At 37.5% G+C, this 18,890-nt stretch overlaps 1 protein-coding gene and 1 long non-coding RNA gene across 11 annotated transcripts in view; one reads left to right on the top strand and one right to left on the bottom strand.

Annotated features, from left to right (window-relative positions):
- Positions 1 to 2,507: 2,507 nt before the first annotated feature.
- LOC113600166 (uncharacterized) lies at positions 2,508 to 12,377 on the bottom strand. Of its 2 annotated transcripts, none has more exons than XR_008292296.1 (3): positions 11,672 to 12,377; positions 9,136 to 9,277; positions 2,508 to 2,717 (listed from the first exon to the last, which is right to left on the bottom strand). It is a non-coding gene; the product is annotated as an uncharacterized LOC113600166 (long non-coding RNA). The 2 variants fall into 2 exon arrangements; XR_008292295.1 differs by lacking the exon at positions 11,672 to 12,377 and adding an exon at positions 9,613 to 10,895.
- HERC4 (HECT and RLD domain containing E3 ubiquitin protein ligase 4) overlaps positions 10,906 to 18,890 on the top strand; it is a 137,326-nt gene continuing 129,341 nt past the window's right edge. For 3 of the 9 annotated variants that reach the window (XM_027062115.2, XM_027062114.2, XM_027062112.2), the window contains exons 1-2: positions 10,908 to 11,274; positions 13,011 to 13,314. In XM_027062115.2, coding sequence (XP_026917916.1) covers positions 13,089 to 13,314 — 226 coding nt within the window. In that variant the 5' untranslated portion in view covers positions 10,908 to 11,274; positions 13,011 to 13,088. The other 6 variants (XM_027062117.2, XM_027062116.2, XM_053207610.1 and 3 more) reach the window with 5 other exon arrangements.

Below are 18,890 nucleotides of genomic sequence, written 5' to 3'. Positions count from 1 at the left end.
CATTAAATAAACTTACACCGACCTCTGTGAGTGTACAATATACTTTGGAGTAGGGAAGAATATCAGAATAATGTTTGATAAAATGTTAGCCACGTGTATCTCCTAAGGTGGTATTTCTGATGATTATTCTTTGTACCTTACTTGTTTGAATTATTAACAGTAAGCATTATTTTAAAATAAACCTATTTTATGAGAATTTTTCATACTAAACAAATTTAAATTATAAACAGAAGAGTTTTTAGGTTAAATAAAATAAACCATCTTACCCAGTCTATTTGTAACTAAGTTAGAGAAGGATGGTAAAATATTTCACCCTTACCATAGATTAGTGTGCAAGTAGATTCTCTGATGATGCAGTACCTTAAATTTTATTATTTTTTTAGAGAGAGAGTGGGGGAAAGGAGCTGAGGGAGAGAGAGAGAATCTTAAGCAGGCTCCACACTCAGTGTGGTGCCTGACACAGGGCTTGATCTCCATGACCCTGGGATCATAACCTGAGCTCAAATCAAGAGTCAGATGCTTAACTGACTGAGCTACCCAGGAGCCCCATTAAATTTTAAAAAAGATGTTTTCCACGTTAAGAACAATTTTATTTTTTTAAAAATTTTTTTTTCAATGTTTATTTATTTTTGGGACAGAGAGAGACAGAGCATGAACGGGGGAGGGTCAGAGAGAGGGAGACACAGAATCAGAAACAGGCTCCAGGCTCTGAGCCATCAGCCCAGGGCCTGACGCGGGGCTCGAACTCACGGACCGCGAGATCGTGACCTGGCTGAAGTCGGACGCTTAACCGACTGCGCCACCCAGGCGCCCCCCCTTTTTTTTTTTTTAATTTTTTTTAAGAACAATTTTGACATTCACCATTCCACAGGATTTCTATTTTATTGTCAACACTATCAGAACTTGAGAATGGGAGCAGTTTGAAACTGAACAGATGAGGTTGTTATTTGCTAAAAGTGAACAGCACACAACACTTCAACTTTTAATATCCCTGTGTTTACAAAGGGTAGTTTCTTTCTTTTTTAAAAAGTAAAACAGCAGCTTGAACTGCATGACATTCTTCTTGGACAAACATTTCTGTCATTTTAATGTGGTTAAACTGTATTTAGGCAATGTGGAGGTGGCAACTATAATTTGTCTTCTAGGAACACTCTGTCCTTCCTTGTCACTACTGCTCAACTGTTCCTTCAGGCTGTAAGATCTTACATTGAGACTATAATAATAACATTTTCAAACCCTAATGAAAATCTGTCCATAAAAATGTCTGTTTTATTTATTTCTGATCCCAGCTATGACAATCTTTTTATTTTTCCAAAGAGAAAGCATGAGTAGCACTACACATTTTTTAAAAAATTTGCAGTCAATAAGTATAAAAATTACAGTATGTTGAAGGCAACCATCAGTTGGTTCTAGAGTATATGAGTTGTATGTGTGTGTTGAGAGGGAGTTTATCTATCTATCTATCTTTGTTTTTTTGAGAGGGAGTTTAAAAAGCTTTTTCCATCTCCTTAATTTTGCAGTCCTCTGTGCTGCCTTCAGAAGATTTCTAATGCTTAATTAAGAATCTGAAATATGTTATCAGTTCCCCTTATAAAAAGTGAAAATCGATTAAGATACATAGCAAGGCTGTTTCTTTTATACCATTACTTTGAAAGTTATTAATAAAAGATTCAATAGATGAAGATAATGATGCGGTAGCTAATTTCTGTTCAAAGAAGTAGTACTGTTAATTTGACAAAGACCTGTAGGTATAATTAATTTTAGCTCTGATCCTGTTTGAGGGCAGTAAGACATGTCACTTAAAAATATATACTTATAAAAAATATATATGCATAGTTATGTATATATGTATGTATCCATACGTGTGTGTATATATATATATCTATATATATATATAATCTTGCCCTTTGACTTGATGGTTATATTAATGATTTAGGTGGTGTGGGACCTAGGACAAGGAACAAAATAAAGCAAATTTCCAAGATTTCATATTTCTAACAGCTAAATTAGAACTTTCCAGCCTCCAATATCTTTATAACAGTCTCTGAAATCAGTAGCAACAAAATAATTCTATTTGCTACCCAAAAGTTTGACTGTTAAGCTGAGTTGAGATTCTTCTCTTTATTGCTACTTTTTTTTTTTTTGAGAGACAGAGTACAAGCAGGGGAGGGCTAAGAGACAGGAAGACATAGAATTGGAAGCAGGCTCTAGGCTCTGAGCTGTCAGTAGAGAGCCTGGCATGGGGCTCAAACCCATGAATTGCGATATCATGACCTGAGCCAAAGTCAGACGCCTAAGTGAAGGAGACACACAGGTGCCCCAATAGTTTTTTTTTTTTTTTTTAAAGAAAACACAGACTTAAAAAATTCATTTAAGTATAGATCCCATACTTCATATTATATTGCTTTGGTAGTGTTCATTATTAATTGGACTGAGAGAATCCTCATCTCATGATTGCTGTGGGATAAAATTAATTTTAAAGCATATAGTTTATCACACAGTTAAGATTTTGTTTAACAGTTTTTATTCTTTGCTGTCACAGACACACAAAATAAAACCCCAGGGTGTTTTGAGCACTTTCTCTGTTTAGAAAGTGTGGTAACTGGAGCACTTACACTGTAATTTCAAAGGCATGGACACATCCCCACATACTGGTCAAGGACCACATTACATGTGATTTTTTCAGGCTTATGCCTATTTGAATGTCAGCTGAATTCCTGTAATTGGGGGATGGGAAGCAAACACAAATAAATTATAGGGAGTTACAAAAAGAAAGCATTTAAAAATGTTTCAGATATTCATAATATGAACATTACTATCATTTGACACTGCAACACTGTGAAAGAAATTAAATAATGGGATGCCTCAGTGGCTCAGTCAGCTAAGCATCCGATTTTGGCTTGAGTCATGACCTCACAGTTCATGAGTTCGAGCCCCGCGTTGGGCTCTGTGCTGACAGCTCAGAGCCTGGAGCCTGCTTCAGATTCTGTGTCTCCTTCTCTCTCTGCCCTTCCCCCACTCATGCTCTGTCTCTCTGAAAAATAAATAAACATTGAAAAAAAAAAAAAAAGAAATTCAAGCCAGAATGTACATTTGGAGAAGGAAAGGATGTTAGCATAATTGTGAGGACAGTTGAGAAAGATTCTATAATAAGTATTCAAAATTATTCTTTATGTTATAGATTAAATGGCATATATCATTACATATATTATCAATTAAATTGTTTTGCTTGCATGTATTAAAAAGGAAGGCCAAATTTTCTTCTGTGATTTCTCATTTATGTGGCAGAAGAGAGTTTTTCTATCTCACTCACTTTGGGCTAGGCCAATAAACACCTAGGATAACAGAAGGACTTTTTTTTTTAAGTTTATTTATTTATTTTGAGGAGAGGAGGGGCAGAGAGAGGAGGAGAAAGAGAATCCCAAGTAGGCTCCACTTTGTCAGGGCAGAGCCTAATGTGGGGCTCGATTCCACAAACTGTGAGATCATGACCTGAGCTGAGATCAAGAGTTGGGTGCTTAACCAACTGAGACACCCAGGTGCCCCAACAGAAGGACTTTTTACAATGCAATTCAAAAGAAAAAAAAACTGTTATGGGATGAATTATGTTCCCCCAAATTCATATGCTGAAGTCCTAACCCCCAGTACCTCAGAATATGACTATATTTGGAGATACGGCTTAAAGAAGTAATTAAAGTAAACTGAGGTTAAGTGGGTGAGCCCCAACCCAATGTGACCAGTGTCTTTATAAGGAGACTAAGACACAGAGAACACATGGACCAAGGAATGTGATCACCCAGGGAGAAGGGGGCAATATGCAAACCAAGGAGACAGGCCTTTCAGAAGTAACCAAACCTGCCAACACCTTGATGTCTAACTTCTAGCCTCCAGAATTTAGAGAAAATAATTTTCTGTTGTTTATGCCACCAGTCTGTGATATTTTGTTATGGCAACCCTACGAAATGAATACAGAAACACACTCTTGGTTATTCAAACTTAAGGTCAGAACACTTAATTTCTCCTAAAGTGTGTCTTCCCTCTTCGCTCACCAGTCATTCTCATTTGTAAATGTCCTCAAGTCAGAAAACTACCAGTGAGCAGCCCACCATTCCTCCCATTCTGTGATCCCCTACAAACCATCCATCACAACCCTGTTAGTCCTATCTCCAAAGTATGTTTTGAAACTGTCTTCTTCACTTTATCTCCATCACAACTACCTTAGTCCCCACCACTATTATCTCTCATTTGGATTATTGCAAAAGCCTCCTAAATAACTTCCTCCATTTTACCCTCCTCTACTTCAGCAATCCTGTCCAGTCCAGCAGCAAAGGAATCTTTTTAACACTTATAATTGATGCCCCCTCTCCTGCCTTAAACCCTTAGTGCAGTAACTGCACTAAAACTCCTTAATATGACCTACTTGATCTAGCCTCTGACTGCTTATCACCAAACACCTAGCTGGGTTCCTGAGCTCCATCTACATTAATTTTCATTCAGTTTCTGGAAAATGCCAAGTTCTTTCCTGCCTCAAGGGCTCCACTTTGCTCCTCTCTTCACAAGGCTTGATCCTTCTCTGTTTTCACATTTACTTATTTATTTAAATTTATTTTTGGAAGGGGGGGGGAGAGAGAGAGAGAGAGAGAGAGAGAGAGAGAATCTCAAGCAGGCTCTGTGCTGAGTGTTCTGTCAGTGTGGAGCCCGACTTAGGGCTTGATCTCACGAACCATGAGATCACGACCTGAGCCAAAACCAAGAGTCAGACACTTAACGAACTGAGCCATCCAGGCACTCGTTTTCAGTTTAAAAAGTTTTTTTTTAAATGTTTTATTTTATATTTGAGAGAGAGAGAGAGAGAGAGAGAGAGAGCACAAGCAGGGGAAGGGCAGAGAGATGGAGACAGAATCTGAAGCAGGCTCCAGGTTCTGAGCTGTCAGCACAGAGCCCGACACGGAACTCAAACTCACGAATTGTGAGATCATGACCTGAGATGAAGTCAGACACTTAATCTACTGAGTCACCCAGGAGCCTCCTGTTTTCAGTTTTAATAGCAACTCCTCCACTGAGACCTTCATTGTCTATTCTATTTCAATGGCTTACTCTATTCTCCATTTCTACTTCTTGTTTCTTTCCTTAGTATTTATTACAGTTTGAAATACTTTCATTTGGTGCCTAACTTTTTTGTTTGTTTTGAGAGAGGAAGAGGGAGTGAGGGAAGGAGAGGGGGAGAGAGAGAAAGAGTGAGAATCTTAAGCACACTCCACACCCAGTGTGGAGCTGGATGTGGGGCTCAATCTCATGATCTTGGGATTGTGACCTGAGCCAAAATCAAGAATTGGATGCTTAACTAACTGGGCCAAGCAGGTACCCTGACCTAATTGTTTTTTTGTTAAGATTTTTTTTAAATGTTTATTTTATTTTTGAGAGAGAGAGAGAGCGCAGGGAAGAGGCAGAGAGAACGGGACCCAGAGAACCTTAAGTGGGCTTTGTGCTGACAGCAGAAAGCCTGATGCAGGGCTCGAACTCATGAACCGTGAGATCATGACCTGAGCTGAAGTAGGATGCTTAACCGACTGAGTTACCCAGGCGCCCCTAATTGTATGTATGTATGTGTATATATATAATATATATATGTATGCATATATACATATATATACATAGTTATATACATATATATATAGTATATATGTAGTATAGTACATATATATATAGTATATATAGTATATATATATAGTATATAACTATATATATAACTAGAAGTGGGAAGGCAGCACAGAGTAGGTATTCAGTAAAGATCTGTTGAAGAATTGTACAGAAGATTTGGCTGCCTTGTTTACATTTCAGGCTGGAGCCATAATGCTAGAACAAAGACCAAGGAGAAGAGATAACTATTGAGCCCATAAGACAGGGGATGAAAGGGCAGAACTCTCCAGAAGAAGGGATTCACCAAGGGACTCAAGTAAACGTGGGCATACAACTACTTGATTGAAGACTCTAAACTTGGAATGCAGGAGGGGGTAAAATGACTGGAGAAGGCTTTTCCAGTTGTCCACTCAAGGCAGAATCAATCTATGACTTGGTGGTTATTGGTGACAAATTCTTTCAATGTTAACAATAAAAAGATTAATCTTGCCACACATTCCATTTCTCCATTTGTGGAACTTAGGTTGTTTTTAATTTCTGCTATTAGAAATCACATTACACTAAAAATCTTTGTTCATAATTCTATTTGCTGCCTCTTTGTTTTTATCTATCTCTCCTATTAGAATTTAGTAGGTGCTAAATAAAGATTTGTTGAATGCATCTTGTATGTCCTTAGGCCAGAGTCCAGGAGTGAAATAATTCAGGTAAATAGTGCAATGTCTCATAACAAATATTGTTAACTTTTGTTGAGTGAAATTTATTGGCTTTTTAAAAAAAAATTTTATTAAAATTTTTTAAAATATTTATTTATTTTAGAGAGAGAGACAGAGTGTGAACGAGGGAGAGGCAGAGAGAGAGGGAGATACAGAATCGGAAGCAAACTCTGGGCTCCAAGCTGTCAGCATAGAGCCTGATGCAGGGCTGGAACCCATGAACCATGAGAGCATGACCTGAGCTGAAGTTGGATGCTTAACTGACTGAGCCACCCAGGCACCCCAAAATTTACTGGCTTGTGAAACATTATCGCCAAATTTATTTACAAAAAGGCTGTGATAATTTACAATGCTGCCAGCACCATTAATTAATTAATTCAATACATTTTTTTGAGTATATGCTATAGGCCAGGAACTGTTCAAGATATTTGGAATACAGCACTGAGTAAAACAGACAAAACCCCTGCCTTTGTAGTTTTCATTATAGTGGAGAAGACAGAAATTATATATCTATCTATTTAATATAGCTGACCTTTGAACAATGCAGGGGTTAGGGATGCTGATCATCAGCAGAGTTGAAAATCTGTGTATAACTTTGACTCCCCTGAAACTTCATTACTAATAGTCTGCTATTGACCTGAAGCCTTACCAATAATATCAACAGCTGATTAACATATATTTTGTATGTTATAGGTATTATATATTGTATTCTTACCAAAAGGTAAGCTAGAAAAAAGAAAATGCTATTTAAAAAGTCATAAAGAAAATACATTTATGGCATTTTACTATAAAAAATTCATATAAGTGGATCCATGCAGTTCAAACCTGTGTTGTTCAAGGTAAGCTGTATATTAGATTGTACACAACTGGTTATCTATTTAAAAAAATTTTTTTTAAATGTTTATTTATTTTTGAGAGAGACAGAGACAGAGTGTGAGTGGGGGAGGGGCAGAGAGAAAGAGAGACTGAATCTTAAGCAGGCTCCAGCTCTGAGCAAGCTGTCAGCACAGAGCCTGATGCAGGGCTCGAACTCACAAACTGCAAGATCATGACCTGAGCCGAAGTCGGACACTTAACCGACTGAGCCACCCAGGAGCCCCGGTTATCGATTTTAAAATTTATCTGTATATGACATGTAATAACATGTACTATAATAAATATAATATTATACTTTTATATATTATGCAATAAAATATCAGGTAGTGATAACAGAAATGAAATAAAGCAGAAAAAGATTCTAGAGAGTGGTGGGGGTAGTATTATGGATAGGGTGGTGAAGGAAGAGTGGAGAGGTGATGAGTAGAGACGTGAATGAAGGAGGTGAGGTGAGTTCCAGCAAAAGCATTATTGCTGGATGGAAAGTAGCAAGGGATAGCCTGGGACATAATGAATACCCTTTTAGTGGTCTCTCAACAGTCTGAGCATTATTATTTAAAAAAGAAATTTTTTTTTTTACATTTATTTATTTATGAGAGACAGAGTGAGACAAAGTGAGAGTGGGGGAAAGGGCAGAGAGAGAGGGAGACACAGGATCAGAAACAGGCTCCAGGCTCCGAGCTGTCAGCCCAGAGCCGACGCGGGGCTGGACGCGGGGCCGACTGAGCCACCCAGGTGCCCCGCATTATAATTTTTTTTAATGAAAAGAACAGATAAAAAGTATTTTACTTTCTTTCTAAATTAAAATTATATCATTACTGGTGAGAGGAAATGCTTTCTCAAATGTTGTTTTACACCTTGTAGTTCAGGACAGACAATATTAGTAATAATAAAAGCTAATATTTTGGGGGCCCCTGGATGGCTAGTCGGTTAAACATCCAACTTTGGCTCAGGTCATGATCTCACAGTTCGTGGATTTGAGCCCCCCGTCGGGCTCTGTGATGACAGCTCAGAGCCTGGAACCTGCTTTGGATTCTGTGTCTCTCTCTCTCTCTCTCTGCCCCTCCCTGCTTGGGCTCTGTCTCCCTCTCTCTCAAAAATAAACACTAAAAAAATTTTTTTTAAAAAGCTAGTATTGGGGCGCCTGGGTGGCTCGTCGGTTAAGCGTCCAACTTCGGCTCAGGTCCTGATCTCAGTCTGTGGGTTCGAGCCCTGCATTGGGCTCTGTGCTGACAGCTCAGAGCCTGAAGCCTGCTTCCGATTCTGTGTCTCCCTCTCTCTCTGGCCCTCCCCTGCTCATGTTCTGTCTCTCTCTGTCGCAAAAATAAATAAAAACATTAAAAAAATTTTTTTTTTAAATTAAATAACTAAATAAAAAGCTAGTATTTTCAAAACACTTGCCAGGTACAAGGCACAGTACATGTTATCTTATTAAATCCTCACAACAACCCAGTGAGATATGATTAATATTCCCGATCTATAAAAATTGTGACTGAGAAGTAATTTTCTGTAAAACAGACCATTAATAAATGTCTGGAGGTGTCTCTGGGAGGATAGAAGGATAGAAGTATGAGATGGCCTGTAGCTTCAGGCTATGAATCCAGAGAAACCAGCACTACAGGCCATACTCATTGATCTAATGCTTTTATACAACAAATTTACATTATCCCAATAACTCTCTGAACCTATACTTGTCTTACCTTAAAGATAATCACACGTTGTTTTCTAAGATCTTGCACCACAGTTTCATAGATTTATAAGATTAAAACAAACATCTAGAAATGTTCTTTCCACTTTCTAACAAGCAAGACCTAGCTTTAAAAATATTCCATACAGAGATGCATCCATGTGGCAGAGATAGCTGTCTACCAATTCATGCTTTCTCTTCCATGGTTTACAGAAGTACCTGGGAACTTGGACAGGTATTGTTTCCCAGTCTCCTTGCATCTAGGTGTGTAGTTCTTGCAAATGTTGGTGCAGAAGTGGTACGTGGCACCTCCCCGACAAGCGTTTTAAGAGGCTCTCTGTGCCTCCATCTCTCACTGTTCCTGGAAAATCAGTTTCATCAGTCATTAGGAACACTCATTTGGACTGTTAAAAGATAAAATATACTTCAATTATGCTATGCCACTCAAATTTTACTGTTTATTTGTTGCAGTGTCAAGTACATATCTTAAAGATCCCAGATCCCATAACTTCCCCTTTAATGATATACTGAGACATCAAGTCCTTAAGGTTAAAAGACAACAAAAGTCCTAAAAGGGCAAAGGAGAATAATAAAATAAGAATAGAGTATGTTTTGTTAGTATCCCCACCTCTCCCAATATTGAAATTATGTTTGTTTGAGTATCTTGTCATTTTTATACTTGTTTCTATAACATACTATGTTGGGTTGAACTGGATCCTCCAAAGAGATATGGTTAAATCCTAAATTCCAGTATCTGAAAATGTGACCTTATCTGGAAAGAGGGTCTTTGCAGATGTAATCCAGTTAAAAATAGGTCATAATGGATCAGGGTGGGCCTTAACCCAATGAATGGTGTCCTTATAAGAGGGAAATTTGGACACAGACACACCAGGAAGAACACCATGGTGTTGGCAGAGATGGAGACGGACATTAGAGTGATGCATCTATAAACCAAGAAATACCAAGGATTGTGAGCAACCCCCAGAAGCTAAAAATGTATGGAAAACATTCTCCTTTGAGACATCAAGGGAGAACTAATCCTGCTGCCGCACTAATTTCTAACTTCTGGGCTCTGTAACTGTGAGACAGTAAATTTGTTGTGTTAAGCCATCCAATTGATATTTTATTGTGGCAGCCCTAAGAAAATAATGCACATACATATTCTAGCACAGGCATTTCCTAATCTAAAATAGATATTTCAATGACATAAAGAAATGTGGCTTATTGTGGAATTCTTCCTGAGTTCTCAACATTCACGCCAAACTCACAGGTCTAGCAAAGTCCAACAAAATTTCAAGAGTGCCTTGTTTCAAGTTTTCCTCCTTTTTAAGAGGTTGTTATGAGCTGCCCTAGGAAAGCCAGACTTCGTTTGTATGAAGCAGGGACTCTCGTCACATGCACTGCTGAATTTTCTCTGAATGGAAGCCCTTCTCTGTAAGTTTATCTTTCAGGGAGAGCGCAGAAAAGTGCAGCCATCACTTCACTAGGAGACCGAACTGGTGTTGCTGATATTTAATGCCAGTAGGTTCAGTCATAGCTGCGAACATACCTGGCATCCTCAGACTAACTAGCTCCGGTTGAGGGTAAGGGTAAAATAAAAGGCTTCACCCGCCTTTATATTTGTATAGGTGATGTTTATCGGTTACTTTAAATTCTCCTTGGAAAAAAGGTAGAATGAAATAATAGACTGGAACCTAGGAGCAGAAAGACAACCAAACCAACAAAGGAAGAGATTTTCTTCACTAAAAGGCCCTTTTGAGCGCAGAAGCGTTCTTACAAGACACTCCAATCACCCCAACTCGCCTTCGCAAACTACCAACTTCTGTATTTGGCATTTTCCTCTTAAAGCAACGCAAAACAGCACACTGCGCAAGCGCCAGGGTCGAGGTGCCCTGGGAGGATTCCAGCGCAGGCGCGCGGGCCGGGAAGTGCGAGGGCTCGCGCGCGTGCTCCATGGCTCACTTCCGGCCTGCCCCTCCCCTCCCCCCTCCCCGCGAGCTACCTTCCCCCTCTCCCTTCTCCTCCCTAGTCTCTTCCCCAACTCTCCCCACCCCTCGCGCTCTCCGCCCCGCTTGCCTCCTGTCCTTCCCCGCCCGCTCCATCCGGGTCGCTGACGGCTGTCTCTGAACTGGACAGCGGTGGCTGCTGCTTTTCTGAGGTACCCGGTAAAGTTTCACAGGAGCTGGGGAAGAGAGCAGCGGACAGTACCGACGCCGGAGGAGCTCTGGTGTTCGCAGCCGCTGGCTGAAGGAGGAGGGTCCAGGAGCTGGAGACCTGCCTTAGCTGCCGCGATTGCCTCGCTTTCTGGGGTGGCGCCGCCCCCCGTCGCCCTGGGCTTCCCCTGCCTTGAGGGGCTGGGTGAGTCGTTGCCCCGGTGGATTCGGGGGCGTGTGACGGCGTTAGGGAGGGGGCTGGCTGGGCTGGGCGGATACAGGCGGGCCTGGCGCTGGCTGCTTTCTCAGCGCTTCCTTAGGGTGGGGGGCGGGGGACGAGGACTGTGTCGGTGCTCTCTGGCCGGGGGGGCTGGAATGTCGCACCTCCCTGGGCTAGGGCCTCCCTCGGACTGAGGGCCGCCCAAGTGCGGAGCCTCGTCGGCTGGCCTCTGCGGCTGCTGCGAGCGGGAGATTGCCGTAGTTGAATGGTTGGCCCGCGGGGTTGGGTGTGTGCAGTCGATTTCGCTCTCCTGGTTCCCATGAGCTGAGGCTGAGTGCCTGTTCAGGGAATGATGGGAGTAAAGTGCTTCTCATTTTCCTACCTGTTGCTGGCGAGAGGACGCCTTTTCCATACCTTCTGCCTTTTTTAAAGAAAAGGATGGTTAAACCTTGTGCGCTGAATTTGGAGGTATTTTTCTGTCCTCTATTCTTAAAAAAAAAAAAAAATACGGTTAGACAATGCAGAACTCTCGGGAACCATCGAGTTCCGATGTCCCAAAAGAATGAAATCAAACTTCTCTGAATGGATAGGTCATGGAATGGACAGCTTTGGCAATTGCTAGCCCGAACGTAGGAAAGTTGGGTTTTGAAACTTCTCAGGTTCTGTGTAAGGAATGTGGGTGACAACAACGGGAATAGGATGACTTCCTGTAATTGTGTGATTTAGTAACGCGATGTGTTTAAAAATCTGTGTGGGTTTAGATGAAGTGGGCTCTTTGATATCCGTGTCTTTTCCAGTGTACTGGAAAGTTCTACAGATTTCGCCACCAGACTATCAATGTCCCAGCCCCCATTTCTGTTCTTGAAAAATCTTCAGTGCTAGGGTTATTTGCAATTCCCTCCCCCCCCCTCCCCCCCCATTTTCAAGTACTTGTCTCAGAGGTATATAGATAGATACAGATTTCCCCGGGGAAATATTTTTCAATCAGGATTACCACTTATAATAGAAAATGTTGAATTTGGGAGACCATCTTTATACTTAAACTGCATATTTTCTTTTGTATGTGGTTATGTGCGTGGATTTAGTTTTAAATGTAAGTAAGTGATGAGGTCACAGGCGATTGTCTTAAGATTGAGGTTTGACGGGAGAGAACCATACTTTTCTGGAAGGCCTATTATTTCAGTAATTAGATCATTTAAATTCTGGGGGATTTAAAGTTTACATAATTGGTTTTATTTTGATTACAAGTAAGAACTTAAGTTGTCTGTTGATGTAGAGGTAGGTATTAAAAGGTTTTTTGAGGGAGATTGAAAGGTTTGTGTAACTGGCAAAATTTTTCACTGTATATATACTTGATTTTGCCGGTTTTATTTCTTGCTCAGGATAAAATTATTTAAAGTGAAGCTAAAATGAATTTCATTAAGGTACTTAATATTTTTGTTAGTCTATCACAAGGTAGCAAAAAGTCTAAACTAGTCCACATGTTTTAAATTTTGCAAAGAATCATGGAGAGTAAACCATTTTCTGCAAATGTTAATTAATGTATGACATATTTTTAAAAATACAACTGATTCGTTTTTGAAACTGGATAGTCCTTAATGTAGCATATTATAAAATAGATTCCATGTTTACTATATAGTGATTATTGTAGCCTAGCACTTTAAAGAGCAATTAAACATGTTTCCTTTGAAGTCATATTAACTTTTTTTGTATTTCCTCAGACATAGGGATACCTCCAACTTTCCAGTGTTTCAGAGGAAATTTTATATTGAAACTGGAAGACCAAAAGAATTACAAACATGTTGTGCTGGGGAAATGCATCTTTTGGACAGCTAGGGTTAGGTGGAATTGATGAAGAAATTGTACTAGAGCCCAGAAAAAGTGACTTTTTTATAAATAAAAAGGTCCGAGATGTGGGATGTGGACTCAGACATACTGTATTTGTTCTGGATGATGGAACAGTGTACACGTGTGGATGTAATGATCTAGGACAGCTAGGTCATGAAAAATCCAGAAAGAAACCAGGTAAGTTGAAAAATTTTTTGTTTACTATTTCTAATAATTGTATCTTGTAAGCTTGAAATGTCAAATAATTTCTCTAGTCCTAAACCCATATTTTTTTATCAAGCTTTAAAAGCAAACTAGGAGTTAAATATATCCTTTACATTTGCATGCTTCTGAGTACTTAATTATTTTGTGGTTTCTGTTTTTTTAAACTATTATTGTTGTGAACCCTTATTGTATGAAGCTTTGGTTTCAAAACATAATTATGGTGATATAAAACAGTTGAGAAAACCAGCATGCAGTGTGGATACGCTTTTTCTTTAGTATAGAATATATAGGTATAGAGCATATATAGAATGTAGGTCCTGTTTAATAAGTACTGTTCAGCCACCTTGGCAGATTTTAATTGCATAATTTACTGTGTTGTTTTCTATACATCAGAGAAAAATAAATAAGATGGAAGCTTGCCTGACATACATCCTAGTTTTTCTATTGTTGTCCCTACTCTAGTATTTTAAATACATAATTTTATTTGGCTTAGTTTGAAATATGTTTTATTCCTCTAATCTCCTACTTTGAGGTAGTAGCATCAGCTATTAAAAGTTTTGTGACTATAATATGTCCTGATTTTGTAGGAGTCATATAAGCCAAATGTAAAATAATTTTTAGTGTAATGAGAATTTTGAGGAATTTGGTCACATCTCACATTTTCTTTTCCTAAATATACGTACGTATTTTAAAATAAGGTATTACCACACTTGGAATTATTGTTGTGTGAATTTTGCTCTCAATTTTGATCAGTCTATATACTGAAAACTATGGAAAGCTTATGAAAGAAATTGACGAAGACTCCATTATGATTACTAAAAGTTAATTCTTAAGATGGTAAATTCAGATAAGATAGACCATAGCAGTACTGATTTACAGATTCTTCTTTAACTTCAACAATAATGGCACTTAAGCATTTTCTGTGGCAATTATTCTTCTTTACCACTTCATTATTTAAGCGATTGCTATTGTTAGTCTACTTTTGAGAGGTTAATGTAGGTATAAAATAGTAAGATATTAAATATTAAGGCATGTTATTCATCTTTCATGTCATCTCACCACCATGCCAAACCTCACCTTTCTAACTTGTAAATACTGTATAGTTTTCATCCTTTCTTTGTTGGTAGGGTCTTAATCTTTTTCTTTGTGGCTTAATTTGTAATTTAAGTCTTTTGGATGAATGGTAGTAATCCTTAACACAGTAGGTTTAATTATTGCAGAACTCTAAAGGTAAAGTGGCAGCTGTCTTGTATTCCACCTCACTAAGAATATTTTCTGGAATCTTATCAGAATTTCATATCTTAGGTTTTGAGGTTGTCATGTGTAGACATGAATGGTAATTTATTGTTATGTACTTGTTATCACTGCTTCAGAGGCAGATGTATTCTTTACCTTTTTTGTTTAGCTTGGAATGCTGCCTCAAGTTGAGATTTTCATGGTTTTGGGGCTGTTGCTTTTCTTATACTTAACATGCTCCACAGAAATAATTGAATATATTTCTGTATTGCTTTAGTAATTTCTGAGAGGTTGTAGGGCAGATAAAAAGTGCAAAGCCAGCACATAGAAATTTCCAGTATAGTTACTGAAGTTTATTAAAGTTTAAAGTTTTTAAATGTTATTAAGCATCTGCTTTGTGTCCAGGGCAAGGGTAGACCCTTTGCAGTAGTAGTATGTGTCTTTAACAGCTTTTAACTCTGTAGGTAAGATTCTGGGAAACTTAACTAGCCAGAAGAGGTTTTTTTTGTGGTCATGTTAACATTGTGATGATTACATTGTGACATTTATATCACTGTATTGATTCATCTTGAAAGCATTATTTGGTAATACAAAATAGGGAGGGTGGGTTTAACCTAATTTACATTACCTATTTAGGATTGCCTCATTGTCCAGGGTACATTCATGGAATATAAAAATGAAAGGCATGAACTTTGTCTTTGAAAAATTTAGAGGCTGGGCTGGGAATTAAGGCATACATAAAATGAAATAGCTGGAGAGAATTGAAAGTTGACATGATATGATATATACCTTGAAACTAGGAAATTTGATTGATGGGAAATGTCATTGTGGGATAAATTAAATATTTCTGGAAGAAAATGAAGTCTTAATTTTAATTCAACCATTGATCACATAACTAGGCAGAAAATAAATCTGGAGCTCAAGTAGTTTAGTTTTATAGGAGAGGATCCTTATCTTGAGAAAAGCTTTTTACTAGAAATGTCCAGATTCAGTGATTCATTGATGTATATCTGGGTTACAGAAGTAGGAGAAAGTAAAAGTTCAAAAGGAGGTAGTTACTCTGATAGGGACTTTTCTTTTAAGCTTAGTTTTGGTTTATGGTGTTTGAGTGGAAACTGTTAATGTTTTTTAACTAAAATTATTTCCCTTGGGAATAATTCTTTAATAGATTTGAATGTACTCCTTGCCCAACTTTTTTTTTTTTTTTTTTTTTAATTTGTGAGTTTGAGGACTGAATTAAAAGGTAAGGAGTTCTTATTTAATTGGTTTTAAAGTTTTTGGTAATTGAGTGAGTCTGATTGAATTTCTGGAACCACATAATAAACAAAATTCACTTTGTCAGAGCTTTAAACTGACAGAAAGAAAGCAAACAGAAAGGAGGGAGCTAGGAATTGTTTGCTTGTAGAGACTGGCTTATAAATAAGCATACTAAATATTCTGTAATATATGTGAAAGAGAAACAGGTGGCTTCATTAAGGGTAAGCTGTTCTTGAGAGTTATCATAACCTACCAAGGACTCAGCGTTATAGTGTAGTAAATAGATGACCTGTGTCCTGTTGGGAGAGGTTTCCATTCTGAAAATTTTAGGAACCACATCTGAAGGGTTCACTGATATCCTTTATTATACCAAGAGTATAGATTGTGTCCATGTTCATTTTCGTCCTCTTGTATATGTATATCCCTTGGTATCACTACTAGCTCTGATTATTTCCAGAGAAGTGAACATCTATTTCACTTTCATGTGTGTATTTTTCCTTCATAAGAATTTTTTAAAACCTTTTTTTTTTTTTAGCTATTTGCTCTTAATTCATAGGTAACAGGTAAATATATTTGATCTTTTAAAAGGCTAGACCAGTCCATCTAAATAGTTTTATTTATATTTCCTTCCAAATTCACTTCTGAAGATTTTAAGATAAAGTATAGGAAGTGTACTTTTCTTAACAAGATCATTTATTCACTGTATATTCAGTCATAGGTATTATTTGGTAACCATGGTCCTAATGTTTTGCACATCTATTTCCATTTGTTTCATGTTAGAAACAGTACTATATATTATACGATCATAAATTTGTAAATAATGTGATATAGTTTTTTTAAAAATTACTGTTTTGATAGCTTTTCGAGGTTTACAGAGTTCTTTTAGTTAGATTATCTCATTTAATCCTCATAATGATCTTGTATGGTATCTAGGGCAGGTGTTATGGTCCTCATTTGTAAAATAAAGTAACTAAAGTAAAATGAGATTAAGAGACTAACGAGTAGTAGGCTAGCAAATGTTAAGGGACCATGATAAATCATGTGGTTTTACCTTTATCCCACAAAGGTTTTCCCTGCCATATTTAGAAGATAAAAGAATATTAACCTGGGAGGAAACTAGTTTCCATCAGTATTTTAATGTAATTCTGAGAATTAAAAAAAAAAAAACCTTAAAAATTTTCTCTTTTATAAGTTGTAAAATGAAGATACCATGTTTTATTATCTCCTCCCTTCCCATATATAAATTCAGAAATAAGCCATTTTAGGCACTGTATAAGAAGGTTGAGAGTTCTGTTTTCAAGATACAATATTGTGCCAACACAAACTAAAAATTCACATATATGTATTTTTTTCTGAACTGAAGACTAACTTGATTAGCAAAGTCAGCAACAGATAAAGTTTTGAATAGTATGATAAAATATGTTGTAGCCTGTGCTCAACTCTTCTACAGAAGATGTAAAAATCATGAGCATCGATTCTGTTTATTGTATCTCAAAATGGTGATTTCTGCTGTTGAGTCAGTCCAGTGAAAGCATTTTGGTCACATAGCAGTAATTACTTGCTTGCCCTTTTGCTTCTTCATTTTTCTGACTTGCTCTTTCTGTTCATAAAACATAAATCTATAAGTGAACTACTTAAAATATAGTTGAAACTTTAAAAGTAACATAGGAAAATGTATAAATATGTGAAATAAAATTATTCACAAGAGCAGATTATAAATACCAAATTATCCCACATATTATTGAACAAAGCATATAATACCAGAGAAGCTTATTATGTTTTATAACTCCTACTTTTCATGATACCTTCTAAGGATGAGAAAGATGTGGATGATTTGAAGACTTGAAAAAAAGTAATTACTTGGGTCAGGAATGGAGGCTTGTTTTGGACACTTTACTTTGAGGAAGGTTAGTGCCCAAGAACACAGTGTCAAGGGTAGGGAAAAAAAAAATCATAATGCAAACAGATGACTACTGTTAGAGAGATGTATAATAATACTTTACTTTGTGTAGGACCCTACATCTGAGGAATATCAAGAGCATTACACAATAACTCATGGTTCCTTTCAAAATGCTTGTGACACAATTTGCAAGAATTATCCTCATCTTAGGGGATAAATTTACGGAGAAATGGCAGCACAAGTTGGTAAGTAACTTGTCAAAACAGCAGGTGACTGGTGAACATCTATAAATTGAATCTGAAAAATTAAGTCTACCAGTCTCCTACCTTATTCACTAAATTGTTCTTATGTTTAGAATTATTTACAATAATATCTTCTATTTGAGGCAGATCAAATACTAATTTGTTTCTTTGCCATTTTATTTGATGGCCTTTTGAAATAAATCATTATTTTACCAAGGTGCTTGCATTGTGATACCACTTTGGTACTTCATTATAACCTTGTGTGGTATGAATAATAATATTTGAACAAACTACTGTGGTAACCCAGTCTTTTCTCTTTCTTCTTTTATATATCTCATTCTATATCCCTTTGTTGTCTAATGCTATGCTGTGCTATCCAAGATCCATAGTAACTGCCAGGTGGGATTGATTTGGTGTCAACATTGGAACTTGGATTAGTTATATTGTATTAAGTCTGCCATGTATCTCTAAGTAGGATGCATTGGTTTGGTGAATGCTTTATTAAAACCTTTAACCCTGGAGAAGGCAATAATAGAAGTAGATGCCTAATCTGAGCAGTCTAACAAATAGAGGCTTTTTTAAAGGATTTAGAACTGATTTTTTTTTTCTTTGTTTTTGGTATGCTGGTGTTTTTACTTGATTGGGAGTGAACCATTTACTTTCCTTGAATAAACAGGAGTATGGTAGATTTCAGTTTCGTGGTTTGGGCAGGAATCCTTGTAGCAGGTGAAAGCTTAAGTGGTCTAGTTTCCATCATCTCTTTAGTAAGTATTCTTAGGGTTCTGTGTTCCCAGTGTCATAAAAATGTGTAGTACTATTAAAGCTCATTTCTCACAGATACCATATGTATTTTTATAATTGCTTTGAAGAAATAAATCTCACTTCATAGATACTTATAAGTGTCTTCCTAGACT

This window comes from Acinonyx jubatus, chromosome D2 (assembly GCF_027475565.1).
Source record: "Acinonyx jubatus isolate Ajub_Pintada_27869175 chromosome D2, VMU_Ajub_asm_v1.0, whole genome shotgun sequence".
Classification (NCBI taxonomy): domain Eukaryota; kingdom Metazoa; phylum Chordata; class Mammalia; order Carnivora; family Felidae; genus Acinonyx; species Acinonyx jubatus.
The sequence above is the reverse complement of the archived record's forward strand: the minus strand, read 5'-3'. Positions and strand labels throughout refer to the sequence as shown.